The 14,263-nt window shown below is 43.9% G+C and overlaps 1 protein-coding gene across 1 annotated transcript; it reads left to right on the forward strand.

The window, feature by feature from the left end:
- The first annotated feature begins 977 nt into the window (after positions 1-977).
- Positions 978-12,104, forward strand: slc38a2 (solute carrier family 38 member 2). Its single transcript, XM_053415216.1, has 16 exons — positions 978-1,349; positions 2,545-2,664; positions 2,771-2,852; positions 2,944-3,059; positions 4,825-4,898; positions 4,986-5,078; positions 5,409-5,484; positions 7,053-7,135; positions 7,387-7,445; positions 7,802-7,969; positions 8,065-8,144; positions 8,281-8,381; positions 9,438-9,562; positions 9,659-9,803; positions 9,902-9,999; positions 10,107-12,104. The coding sequence occupies exons 2-16, from the start codon at positions 2,546-2,548 to the stop codon at positions 10,221-10,223; spliced, it is 1,536 nt and encodes a 511-aa protein (XP_053271191.1). The 5' UTR covers positions 978-1,349; position 2,545; the 3' UTR covers positions 10,224-12,104.
- Positions 12,105-14,263: the final 2,159 nt, after the last annotated feature.

Below are 14,263 nucleotides of genomic sequence, written 5' to 3' on the forward strand. Positions count from 1 at the left end.
ATTCTACATAGGCTACTCCACCAGCCACCGTGAGGTACATGGAGAGATTGTGTAGCTCAATTATTTTGTAGAAAATATAATTTTATTATAAATGATTCAGTAGGCCCAGACACTGAATCACTGGAGACTGTGTGTAAACTATTTAGCAAGCTAGCAAAATGTAGCATTAGCCAAAGGTTTTTCATAAAAAATATTAAATATAAGAAATGGATATGCTATTGTAATAATTAACTAGAAATAAAGAATGCTGCTAAATGGTTCAGAGTGATTGGTTTTAGCTTCAAGTCCAAGTAGAAAAATATCTAAAAGTACAGTAAAAACATTATGTTCCCTAAACGAAACGGATATTTGTAAATAACAGTTAGGTTAAAGTAACTAAAATAGCTAACCATAGTGGTTACATTGTTGAAACAATGGAAAAGTCTTGGGAAAACATATTATTAGCTAATCGTAGGCAATAAATACATGAAACGTTAGGAGTGACACTGATCAGAATCTTGGTCACTTTACATAATTAATTAAAAAAACATGCAGATTAAAACGAATTCAAACTGTCACTGTTTGAGACTTGATGGGCACATGACCACATTGACCTCATTTGTGTTATATGGGACCATTAGAACCATCACAATACAGAGGGCTGCGGCTGCTCTGCACTGAGTTCATGTCAACATGCTGTAATAACTATGGGATGAGTTGATATCTGAGGTATTCAGTGTGTGTGTGTTGAGTTGAGGACAGTCTCTAGTCTCATGGATCTCTCGGGGGGGGAAATTGCAGGGGAGCACCTGTTGTAGAACGTACTACAGGACTCCAGTCTCTCGGTCACTGCTGTGTTTGTATACAAAACCACGGCTCCGAGGTGCGTAAGAGGACAAAAAAAAAAAAAAAAAGGTCTCCTCCTCTGGAAAGCTCCTCCTCCTCCTCCTCCACCCTGCCCTTCCTTCCCCGGGTGTGAGCTGATGCAATGCTCATCTTTAAAAAGGCTGAGTCCTCACCCCTCCTCCAGCAGAACACGGTCTTGTGCCCGATCGCACCACATCTCTGGGAATTTGGTTTGAACTCGAGTAAATAAATCTAAATTCTTCTCGCTTTTTACGCGTCGGTCAGGTTTATTCTGAGACGCCCTTTTCGTGTATTACTTGAACCTGTCGTGTTTTAGTTTTTTTTTTATCAGATCCCGTCTGGCAACAGGCCTGTATCCATTCATTTGCGTTCTGATTTAACATAAATACAGTCAAGGAGCAGCAGGGTTTTTATTCTCTGAAGAATTCGTCGGGACATTTGCTGTGTCTGTTTCTTTTCCTCGCATCGGAAGGATTTCACAGGGCTCCTGCCACATCTGAAAGGTAAGAATGCCGGTGTCTCTTCATCATGTACAGACGCTCAGTAATAACAGGGTGGACGCGGCACAGGCGCTGAAACACCAGTGTGAGCCTGAGGATGGCAGGATTTTATATTTTACTTTCATCATCTCCCTTTGTTTTGTGTTGTGAATCTTATGAAATTAACATAGATGCTGCAGCTGGTTGTCTAGGCTGGTTAGGGAGCATTAAATCCATATGCTGACATGTTCGATGTTTGGATTTTTTTTTTTTTTTTTTTATAAATAGAAATAGTTTTTTTCTGAGTGGCCTGAGGCGTTATTTCTAACCAGGTCAGTCCTGGTCCAGATTAATAAATAACGAGGTTGGTGTGACAGTGGTGCTGCAGTGCTGGACTCATGTCTGGAGGTGGCTGTCACTGCCACACTGACAGGCTGACAAAAGATATGACAAAGAAAAAGAGCATGTGGTGTTTTTTTTTTTATATCTTCACTGTGTGTGTCTGTGTGTTTTAATCTGAAATAATCTTAACGTGAGCATGGGTCTGTGCGCTCTCAAGCCTCTGCGCAAAATGGACAGAGCCATGCCCATGAAGAGACAACACGTGCCATTGTTTCCATCGGAGCTGGCCATGGAAATAATGTCATTAAACTGATCCTGGTCTGCTCCTGTTGGGCTCTGTGTGGATGGACATGTGCACAATTCACAGCCAAACACAAACTAGTATTGTCATTACTATTATTGATTGTACTTTAACAATAAAACGTGCCACTTCATTCCCCTTCATTAAAAGAAGCTTAAGGGTGTTTTGTGTGAGTAAAAAAATGACATTTCATTCCACACATCCCCACTGGTTCCACTGGGAATCGGGCGCAAATTCTGCGGTACTTTACTGCGTCTTTTTGTCATTCCGCGTCTGGTGTTAGGCTGAGGTGGTGTCGGGTGGACGAGGATGCCGGTCTGGTATTTTTCCACTGCCAGTGCGTCACCCACTTCCCCCCTCCTCTTTCCAAAAGGGAGTCACATGACCCGAGCCGTGCGCATGCACGCTCGCCATAATATTGATTATTCTAAGGGGGAGCGTGAACGCGCACAGCCAGTAACGGGCTGGGGAGGGAGCGCACTGACGCACTGGAGCAGAAATGAGTGAAAGATGAATAATGAATAATAAATAAATATTGTGTTTTTTGTTCCTTCTCTTCTGCTCCGCTACTCACAGCATGAAAAGCTCCACTACCAGAACTGAGATGGATTATCTGAACCATGAGGAGGACAACAGCAGCACCAACAGCACTGAGTGCACTTACCAGGACTGCACCAAGAAGGTCCAACTGGGCAGGTGAGGGGCAGGCTGCGGAGAAACATCTGAAAACAAATCTGGAAAAAAGTGGTCTTCATTTTCATTGTTTTCATGTCTTTAAATAATTTTCTATTTCCTTTCAAAGAGAATGCCCTGACTTAGACGCAGAGAGTCAAAAGTTCCTCCCTGAAATGAGCACGGGGAAGAAGAAGTATGAGACTGAATATGTAAGGGCTCCTCTTATCCACTTCATTTTTTTTTTTAAACACCTTTTCCCTTTTTTTTTTAAGACTGTTAAATCTTTTATTTTTCCCACAGCACCAGGGCAACGCCTCCTTCGGCATGTCCGTTTTCAACCTGGGCAACGCCATCATGGGCAGTGGCATCCTGGGTCTGTCCTACGCTATGGCCAACACTGGCATTGCTCTATTTGTGTAAGTTTTTATTCCATTGTATATAAAGTGGTATTTGGGATTTTTAAGTTATTTATACACTTCAAAAACAGGGCTTTAAAGCTGAAAATAAATAATTTAATTTAGAAAGCATAAAAAAATTCCGATCTTGTACTAATCATGCGGGTATATCAATCTAACGCTTTCCAAGGAATACACTTTCGTTTGATAATAAACCTCGGTGGAGGCAAGCACAGGCAGGTGTGTCTACCAGTCAAGGTTGTTGGTAACGATGTGTTACACAACAGGATGTGTTTTCCCGCCTACAGCATGTGTGTGCGCGTGTGTGTGTCGACTCTGCAGCTGCTTAACCCTGAGCCGTAGATTACACAGGGGGGTCGAAAGGCTACAAATGATCACCTGCACAGTCTTAGAACTCACTATCAGGTTGGCTGTAGATACAACTGTAGAGAGAGGATAATGGGAAGGGATTGCTACTGGGAAAATGCTGTGTTTTTATAAGAGTTCCCTCTATTGGTTGTCTACTGCAATTTGGGATCATAATTGCGGCAGTTAAAATTGTCTGGAGCCTAATATCATGGGGAAGAATACAACTTCTTCTTCAACCACACACAAGCAATCTACAGCTCCTCACCGCACTGATCCCCAATCAGCTTACTCTCTCTGACATCCACTCTGAAGCACTCAGGAGCCAGAGTTCAGCCGGAGAACCCCCCCCCCCCCCCCCCCCCCCCCCAAAGAAACAGAAAAAATGACCAAATACAAGTATCTGTACTCTGAGTAGTAGACTAAGCAGATACTTCCGGTGCCAACCAGTTTGACAGTAGTGTGTCAGTTAGTAAACAGGGGGTGGCAGGAGAAGCAGCTTAGCCGAGTTAATCCTGTTGCATTCAGGCCAGGGTTACGTAAAGGGAGCTCTCAGTTACGCTCGCAGGAGCTCATGAGTTGACCAGAGTCTGGTTCATTGTCTGACAGCAGCCGACCAATCAGGGCCCAGCGTCTGCAGGAAGTGAGCGGATTACAAAAAAACAAACAGCTACCACATTTCTAAATCCGATCCGTTTATCAAGCTTCGTCACAAGTAAAGCGAGAAAGTTTGTTTGCGTTTTGAAACGATGTTTGTTGATCTTCCTATCTGCAATTACGTGTACAAAAAAGCCGGGCCTCTCGCAGAACAAACTCACTCCTGGAATAGGTCATCCAAAGTATATTTGTGGAGTCTCAGTGTATAAAGTGATAAGATACGAACAATCATGAGGTCAGTGGCAGGCAGGTGGAGGCCAGTCGAGCAGCCTGATGCTCTTATGCCAGGAGGAAGTGCTGTGTCTTTACCACACAGGTCTCAAGTGACCTGGAGATTATTTTCACCTGGACTATTAATACGCCGGGGACACAGTGCTGGCGGTGCAGCATCCCAAGGGTGCTAAGAGGATCCCTTACCGGGAGACGTTTTGTCCTTTGCATCCCCCCCGCCCACGACGCTCGTGACGGACAACGTGCAAAGCGGTGATGCCCTCAAGGTCTTTGTTGATCAGGCCGATGAAATTAGACAAAGTTCCAGATTTCACCGTGCCGGATGACTTGCGAAATGATCGCCTCTTCACGGTAGATTCTTACAAAAGAGATACGATTTGAGTCATTACATGAGAAGAAGGTAGAAGACATCTTCTAGAGTTGCAGCAGTAGAGTGCGACCTTCTCAACACATTGGCTAAATGTGTCATTGAACAATGCAGCACTTCATCATTGATCTGTTTCCTCATCATTTGCATCTTCTCTGTTCACAGGATTCTCCTCGTGGCCGTCGCCATCTTCTCCTTGTATTCTGTCCACTTGCTGCTGAAGACGGCCAATGAAGGAGGTGCGTCTCATTCATGCATATAAATCGTCCCAATGGCTCCTTTAGGTTTTCAAAATGCTAAATCTCACTTTCTCTCCTCCTCAAAAGGTGCGCTTGTGTACGAGCAGCTGGGCTACAAAGCCTTCGGGTTGCCAGGGAAACTCGCCGCTTCCTGCTCCATCACCATGCAGAACATCGGAGGTGAGAGACATGAACACAGTTAATGAGTGTAGTGTAACTCCACGAGTTGATTCCCCGAGCTAGACACACTGTCACCCTGTATCCAAACTGTGTGGGTGGAAGGATAGATAGAGAAAAAAAAACTGAAAAGTCGGCTTACGAAAACAAGCGCGTGTTTTTGGAATGTCGAGGAGCTTCCAGTTGAAACTTGAGTGGTTCAAGAGAATGTGTTAAACTTTGTTTCCTTTGCGTGGAAGAACTCTGCCCCCTCGACAAAGACTGTTTCTGTTGTGGAGTTCCCTGCACAGACACATGAGGGAAATATACTAACAGCAATTTTCTTCTTCACAGCCATGTCAAGCTACCTCTACATCGTCAAATACGAGCTGCCCATCGTCATTCAAACCTTTCTGGGAGCAGGCAATGGGTGAGTCATAGAAAACACATGTGATCACCTTCAGGTTTAGAAAAAGCAGGAAACAGACTGTCTCGCTCACAGTTGCACTGGTCAAAGTGACTTGAGGGTTATGTGTCTTCAAAAACGACAAAAGTTGAGTTAACAAAACACTCATCCAAACATTGCTCCACAGCGCCACCAGTGGTCAGAAACCACAAAAGGATGTCTTTAAATTTCCAGTAGCTTATCAAGATGCACAAATCAAACAGACACTGTAGTAAATTCACTTCTTTCTAAAGAAAGAAAGAAAAGTATAAGCATGTTCCTGCGGAGAACATAAATAAAAAAACATGTTTTCATTGACTTAAATTATTTTTACAATCCAGCTCTGACCATTAGATAATTTGTTTTGCAACAGTGGTTGTTCAAACAAACCTCAATACAAACTAGTGTACCCATGTGTAGGGGGGGGTTTATAGAGTCAGGACTTCAAAGAGTCGGTGCTGTGGTGAGATTAGAAATGTTTTTGGTGTTCTATCCCAGCAGAACAACAGAGTTTAAATGACAGAGGCACTCGAGGTGAAGCGGCGCATCAAGCAAAATGGCTTCCTTTTGTTTTTCAAGTGCGGCGTGTTGGAGAAGGCGTCTTTGTCTCTCAGTTAGCAGAGGGTTGAAGGGTTGTGGTGGAGAGTCAGTCTGTGCATTCCAAAAGGACGTTCATTGCTCAGTCTCTTCACGTGGCCCTTCAAAGAGTCCTTTCAGAAGAGGCAGCCCGTGCCGCAGAGAGACAGAGCGCGGGATGAGCTCACCGCGGCCTCGCTGCGAGTTTGAAAAATTGATGTGGTCTGGGTCCTCGGTGCTGTTTCCGCGAACGATGCAGTCATCCTGCTGCATCGGGGCTAGTTTTTTCTTATTTTTTACAAATGGCGGTAAAGCTCAGATGCGAGAGCGCGCGTCGGAGCAGCAGCTGAGAGGTTTGATCAGGCCTGAAGCTGCAGGAGGATGTGAAGGAACGTTCTGACAGGAGAGGACATTAAAGGAGATGTGTGCTGCACAGGGCTGTCAATCATAAATAAAGTATAAGATACACACAATGTAAATTGCGTAATATAATATAGCGGGGTAAAAAAAAATGATAGATTACAAAAACATCTGTTATTTGCGTAACCTAGTATTGCATACATTTCAGAAGGGCCTTTTTATAAGCTGAATCTAGAGTAAACATTGCTTAAGTAATGAAAGATTATAAATATTGTTTTTATTCTAGCAAGTTAAAACTGAATTATCCGGCCCGCAGAACACTGGATGCAACATTTCACCAAAATGCTAACATCTGTGACCACAGCCAAAGAAAAAAGTGACATAGGTTTAAGTTACCTGAAGTTCATGTGTAAAATCGCGGGTTAACACAACAATAACAAGTTAACACAAGTTTCCAAGCAAAAGAAATCATCAGCTACATCATGATGACTGTTTCTTATTAAGATATGTGAACTAAAGGGGAGAGTGCACAGAGAGAGTACACAGAGAGCGGTGTTCCGGAGCTAGTTAATGAATGATTTATTCTCACTGACGTGTTGTTCTTTGTTGTGTTCCAGGGAGTGGTACACTAACGGAGACTACCTGGTGCTAATAGTGTCCTTCAGCATTATCCTGCCCCTCTCGCTGCTCAAGAATTTGGGTAAGCCGTGTGTGTGTGTGTATATGTGTGTTGAGAAAACAGATGCATTTTTTAAGTAGCGCTGGGATATGGGTCGGCCACGCACTTGCACGTGTGTGTCAGCAACTTTAAAAAAAAGTCTTCAAATGTTCACGACTCAAAGTCAAGTGATAAAAGGGGGAAAAAGGAGCATTCCACGGTTTTAAAATAGAAGCCTCTCATGAAAACAGAAGCTCATGTGTGTATGTGTGTGCTCCGCCCTCCCCCCCCAGGTTACCTTGGTTACACCAGTGGTCTGTCCCTGCTCTGCATGCTGTTTTTCCTGATTGTGGTGAGTAAAACACAAACACTGGCTCACACGTCTTTCCTACACAGCCCATGAATCAGTCGGCTGTTGCAGATGAGTCAGAGAACACGGTTCAGTTTTTCCATAGAACGCCTGGCCCCTCCCTAGTGGGAACAGTGGGGATCCATTTATGGGAAATGCAAAAAAGTTTGTATCGTAAAACTTCAGAAAAAACATGTTCTGCACCTTTGGCACCTTTTACAACTGGATTCGTCCCTAAACTGATTTCCCAAAGTAGCCAGCTCTCAGTGGAGCTTTTGTTCGGCCATGATAAATGCGATTTCAGCCCAAAAAACGTTGCCGCCTCAGCCGATTAAGACCTCTGCCGGCTTGCCTTCCAGGTGATCATCAAGAAGTTCCAGATCCCGTGCCCTCTGCCTGCCGAGATCCACAGTCTGAACGAGAACTTGACCCGGGTGCTGAACGCCACCCTGGCCCAGCTGAACACCACCGCCGTGGACTACAGCGAGGACGACTGCACGCCGAAATACTTTGTTTTCAACTCACAGGTGAAGATCTTTGACACGCAAACATCTGGAGGGTTTGAATTGGAATTGAAAGTAGTCAAATCGTAACTAACATGTGCCCCCCCCCCCCTCCTTAGACTGTCTACGCTGTTCCCATCCTGACCTTCGCCTTCGTGTGCCACCCGGCCATCCTGCCCATGTACGAGGAGCTGAAGGAGTGAGTGCTTCCAAAGCTACGATCCACAGCTGCTGTCTTATCAGCATGTTGCCACTTTTAAACACTTGTGACTTTATCTCCGAGATTATTGTGTTCTTGTGTTTCTAAATGAAACAACCTCCTCTCTCCCGAACAGCCGGTCCCGTGCCAAGATGCAGGGCGTTGCCAACGTGTCCTTCCTGGCCATGTTCATCATGTATCTGCTCGCCGCCCTCTTCGGATACCTGACCTTCAACTGTAAGTTGAATTGTGTTATACATCTGTATTCATATTTAGCTGAACTGACACTGGTGTGAGTGTACAAGCAGTCGTTGTCCCTTTATGATAAATGTCAGAGCGGATCAATAATCCAGTTAAGCGAGAAAGCTTCCAGGTCCAAACTAAATACACAGTAAAAAAAAAAAAAAAGAGACAGGAGAGGACTGGAGGTCCGTTACGTAATAGTGTGAAAAAATATATCTGGTGCAGCTGACCAGTTTGGCAGGGTGTTTGTCCTCCTGTTTGTCATTACTGGGACATCCGAGCGTAGGCAGAGAAAAGTTCCTGGAAGAACAAAACGGTACAAGAGGCGTAACGGAGAACGAGGAAAGGCCGACGGCCCTGCAAATTGTTGTGAACAAGAGATTGAGAAATCACTGACGTGTGCCGCTAACCTGTTTGGTGGGAGTCGGCCGACAGCAGGTGCCAGAAAAGGCAGCCGATCCCAAACGAAGGCATTTAAAGCGATAGAAGCAACACATCTAACGTAACTCAGGAAGCAGTGATGTGCATATATGTCTAAATAAGAGCTACATATTTCATATTTGCAGAAATGAAAAGTACACTGTTATTTTCCGACCCGTGTCACAAGAGTCTGTAGCCGTGTTAGCTTCTCTTTTAGCTAGCACATAAGCACAGCAGGGCTTTAGCTAACGTTGATATTGCTAAAACATTTAGCAGATCTAATGTTAGCCATAGCTTCCAACATTTGACCATGCTAATATCTGATAACTAGAACAACACAATGCTAATATGTTTAGCAGGTGTAATATTTTTCAGCATCTTAAAAAGTCAGCTTGCAAACATTTGATGATAATCATTAAAAATAAACATTAAAAAGGCTAGCATGTTTTAGCAGGTCTATGGTAGCATCTAACATTTGATAAGGAACACTAAACATAAAGGAAAATGAAAGAAGCGACTTGCCGAACCGGTTTCCTCCTTACGACAAAGGCTCTATTCAATGAATGTTTTAACAACTGGGCTGTTCCACGTCGTGAAGTGCCTCCTCTCTAAACTTGTCTGTCCACACAGCCCACGTGGAGCCCGAGCTTCTGCACACCTACTCCAAATTCTTCAAGTCCGACATCATCCTGCTGATCGTGCGTCTGGCTGTGCTGACCGCCGTCACCCTCACCGTCCCTGTGGTGCTCTTCCCTGTAAGTGTCGGAGATCCTGGGAATATATCAGGCAGTGTTGGTGGAACGCGGTCGGCCATGTTAGATAACCTCTCCGCCCTCTCCCCCTCCCTGTAGATTCGTACCTCCATCAACCAGCACCTGTCCAGCTCCAAGGAGTTCAGCTGGATCCGCCACACCATCATCACCGTGGTCCTGCTGGCTAGCACCAACTGCCTGGTCATCTTCGTCCCCTCCATCAGGGACATCTTCGGCTTCATCGGTGGGTGCATCTGTGATTATGCCATAAAAAAAACAAAAGAAACACCTCGCGTGTAAATAATGTTTTGATTGAAATGCCAAATTTCTTTCCGCTCACAGGCGCCTCTGCTGCTGCCATGCTCATCTTCATCCTGCCGTCGGCTTTCTACCTCAAACTGGTCAAGAAGGAGTCCATGAAGTCTGTGCAGAAGATCGGGGTAAAGAGTTGCTTCATACGTTAGAGAGAAAAAAGCTATTTGATTGTTGGCTTTGGTTGCTGTGGTTGGACACATAAGTTAAATGTGGAATTGTTTCCTCTCCCCAGGCCACCGCCTTCCTCGTGTGCGGCCTCATCGTCATGATCGGCAGCATGACCCTCATCATCCTGGACTGGACACACAACGCCACAGCCGCCGCAGACACACAAGGCAACGGACACTAGACACTCCACCTCTGCTGCCGCAGCCAGCCGGAGAAGAGGAGGACGCTGCCGCCGCTGGACTGCGGCGACCACGCAACCAATGAAGACCCTAGCGTAAAAGAAGAAAAACACAAGAACTCTACTTGATGCTCGGCTTTGACTTCCTGAGCAACAAACCATTGCCATTCCATGAGGATGTATCTAAACTTTGTACAGTATGCTGTTATAGGCCAAGAAGATGGTGTTCTTCATTTCCTCTTTTTTTTTTATCGTAGCTTATTTTCATTGTCGTTTTTGCTCGTTTTTACTCTTTAAGGTTTTTTGTTGTAGTTACTGGTACAGCTGAAAACAAATATTTGAAGGTGCCTCATGACAGAAACGACATCGTCAAAAACGCAGCTCACGCTCAGGCGCGGCGCTACGTGCACGCTCGACTGCGGCTGTGACCTCAGAGCTCGGCATCAGCCGGGTCCTGCTGAGAGAAGCACGTGAACCTCCCGAAGATCAACACGAGGCTTGAACGGTTAATCCACCTCATGGACAATTAATTTCCTTCCAACATTTGTTTCTTTTATTTTTTCCGTTCGCCAAAAAGTGTATTTGTAAAGCATCTTTGTATATTGAAAAGCACTTACTGTTCAGCACACTTGTGGAAAACAAAACAAAAACCACCGATTTGTGAGTGTTTGCCTGGTGAGGCCTCCTACCAAGGCTCTGTGACCTTTCGTGTAGCGTCAGCTTTTCCTTGTACAACATAGTGTAAGTCAACAAAACCTGCCTTTTCAAGCCCAACACTGGGAGCTGCAGAGTACCTCACACAGGGAACTCGTCTCAAACTGTATTTACTCGTTTCAAACCTGCTGAAGATCCGGTTGGGATGGCGCGTGTGCGGCGACACTACTGCTTCGAAAAACCTGGAGGCCGCCGAGCCTTCGGTTCCTGTCCCCGCTGCGCCCCTGCTCCGGGGCCGGCGGGGAGGGAAACTGAAAAATGTTTTTTCTTTATGGGAGAATAGCTTGAATTTGACCACATGCAGTGGTTTTAATGTACCTGTTAAACTTGCAAAAAAACAAACAAACAAAAAAACAACCCTAAAAACGTAGAATTCACGTGTGCTCTTCGACACTGAGAACCAAACATGTAGAGAGACGGCGGAGGAGAGCGTCTGTCACCAGATCTCCAGTGTTCTAGGTACGGTCGCACAGTTTTCTGCTGAGAAAAAACGATTCACACTGAAGAACTTGAAAGCTCGACGCGGGCCATCATCCCGTCGGGTCGTGAGCCTCGTGTGCTTCCAACACTAACTTAACACATCACCAAACTGTTATTGTCCAACATCTATTTATGGAAAAACAGTGAAATCAATGTAATTTAATCTATTTTACTATATTTATATAATATTGTATGTATATATATGTGTATATATATATATGTCTACTGAGTTCAACTGTATATATGCTTTGTTTTTGTTTTTTTTGTTATAACTTTTTTTTTTAAACGATAACGAATTTGAGCTGTAAAACAAAAAGTGCAAAGCACCCGAGGCTGGTGAGATTTGCGATGTTTAATTTGCATTGATGCAAACGAGCCGGCGCCGCTCGTCTCCACTAAGACTGACTGAATTCTCCTGGATCATCCTTCTGTGTCGAGTCTGTGAAAACTGTTACATGTGGAAACCACAGGGAGAGGGCAGCAGCAGTCTGCTTCAGTTTCGGCCCTTTGAACAACAACCTGTATTAGCAGAGCGCTCTGTGCGCCCGTGTTGGTTTAGAGACAACGTGAGCCGTCTCTTGACCTCGGGAGCAAAGAGGGCTTTGCCCACCAGTGTTACACTCTTGTTTCAATGAAACACTATGTATATCCTGTAATTAATGTCCAATTAAAATCAAAGATAATCTATGGCATCGGCTGTTGGTGTTCTTTGTGTCCCTCCTTTCTTGAGCAGGGTTTGTGGTTTATCGAGGACACTGAGCTCAGACTGACCAGGTCCTCCATCGTGCAGCTGCAGGAGAACTTCAGAGATCTGGTCCACGGCCTCTCGCCTCATTTTCACAATATTTAACACAATCATAACACAAACTTTAAAACTGTTTTCAAGGAGAATAAAGGAAAGATAAAAATAAATCTTTCCCATTTATTTATAGCAGTTTAGATCTCGCTTATAGCTTAAACACCAGAATGTCATTCAGCAGACCGCCAACCTCTGCCAGTACCAACACTCTCCTAAATCTAATCAAGTTGCACCAAACTACACAGACTCATAGAAATCCGACTCCTGAATATCCTGATTTCTTTCATCAAGATCTGTAAACTTTCTTGAGAAATCAAGAAAAATGTCATAAAAACTCAAAATGCTACAGAAAAATTCTTGTCTCTCTCAGCTCGTGTCCCATCTTTTGACCAAGTTACAATAAAACTGAGTCAGTAGTTTCCTGCCAAAAGAAAGTAAAACAGACACATGGTCATATAAAGATAAGATCCTTGGCAGAGGTAATTAAACCTTTCAGGTAGCCTTGTGCATCTTTAACTAAACTAATAAGTTTATATGATATAACCTCTACTACCTCTATTAAGACTTCCAGCATTAGGACTGTACATGGAGGAGGTTCAAGTATTAAGAAAACATGTTTTTCCCCTCTTTATTTTTCAACTCTGGCCTTGACCATGAACCTGGATCAGCCCCCCTGACCACGGTCCAGTTAGACCAGACACAAACTAAAACATGGCACGTGTCCACTTGTCTCTCTCTGGGCAGGTGTTGTTTTACGAAAACAAAGTTTAAAACTGACCTGGATGTTAGTCGGTGGGTCCTTAGCAGATCATCAGGACGAGGAGTGGGACTTCAAAATATCTGGTCAGGTGTACGTCAGACTTTAAGTCCAATACTACATCTCTGAGTGTATAAAACAAATATTTATATATATAAATATTCATAAATATAGTCAGATTTTTACAGATAGACAGATCTTGTCATTACTGTTTGGTTGTTACTATTCATACTTAATAAGGAATGAGGAAAATCACTTCACCCCATAGACTGTATTTATAAGCTTTACCTTAGGCAACACTGCCCCCTAGTGGTCACCAGGAGATCATCACATCTTCATTCAACTCCCTTTTACAATTCAAACATATCTAATGACACATTTGTGTGGCTGCTGCTCACCCTTACTGTGAATTAAGTTCCAGTTCTATAACTTTTCAAAAAATGAATATCTACTGTTCTCTCAGATGCCTTTGATTTATTCTACTTGTTTAATCGGCCCCAAAATACTAGAACCATTGCATCACTATAATAAACAGAAAAAATCAAAGGTTCACATTAGGTCTGAATATCAAACATTGTTGATTATACATAATAAATGTGAATAAACACAGGGTTCGCTCACTTTTTATAAACACAAACCATAGACTGCGTAAAAAGTCTTTATGTGCATTCTATGGTACAAACCTCACGCTTACAAGTTGTCATTATCAGGGGATTTATATAAACTGGCGTAACTATTCTGCATTGCACAAGTTATTACACTCATCAGTCAGTGAGGACCAAGGCAAACACACATGCAGGGCTTCACTCGAGGGGCTGATGGGGTCGACGCTCTGGACTGCGTGAAGAAGCTGTGGTCGGATCCCTGATCCTGGTTCGTTTTGCTGCATTTTCTATTTCTCTTGCACGTCAGGTGTAAATAACAATGTTCAACATGGCTGTGATCCGTTCAGCTGCTTCTGTTTCAGGCCCCTGGTGCGGCATGCTGGCTCTGCCACGGTTTACAGGGGGACTCAAACACCAAACCATCTTCTGTTATTTTTACAGAGAAAACCTGTGTTGTAGTGTCGGATGTCTAACGAGTAAGTTCTGCACACACACAAAAAAACTATTCTGAAATTTATGACAGTTTCAACAGATATGAATGAATATCAGAGGCTTAAGTTAGTCAAACTTCCCCATAACTGGAAAGAAGGTGAGGTGAAATACAGCTGGAAACGTTCTCTCTCAAACTACAGGCATTGGAAGTTGTTATCTTAGTTTTTCACATAACCAAGCCCAGTGTGCTGAGATC

This window comes from Pleuronectes platessa, chromosome 22 (genome assembly GCF_947347685.1).
Source record: "Pleuronectes platessa chromosome 22, fPlePla1.1, whole genome shotgun sequence".
Classification (NCBI taxonomy): Eukaryota; Metazoa; Chordata; class Actinopteri; order Pleuronectiformes; family Pleuronectidae; genus Pleuronectes; species Pleuronectes platessa.

Bases quoted from the DNA above. Each gene is read 5' to 3' on its own strand.
- slc38a2 (XM_053415216.1), top strand. From the start codon at position 2,546: ATGAAAAGCTCCACTACCAGAACTGAGATGGATTATCTGAACCATGAG. The intron at 7,446-7,801 runs GTGAGTAAAACA...CTTGCCTTCCAG, and splicing joins TGCTGTTTTTCCTGATTGTG to GTGATCATCAAGAAGTTCCA. The intron at 9,804-9,901 runs GTGGGTGCATCT...TTCCGCTCACAG, and splicing joins GGACATCTTCGGCTTCATCG to GCGCCTCTGCTGCTGCCATG.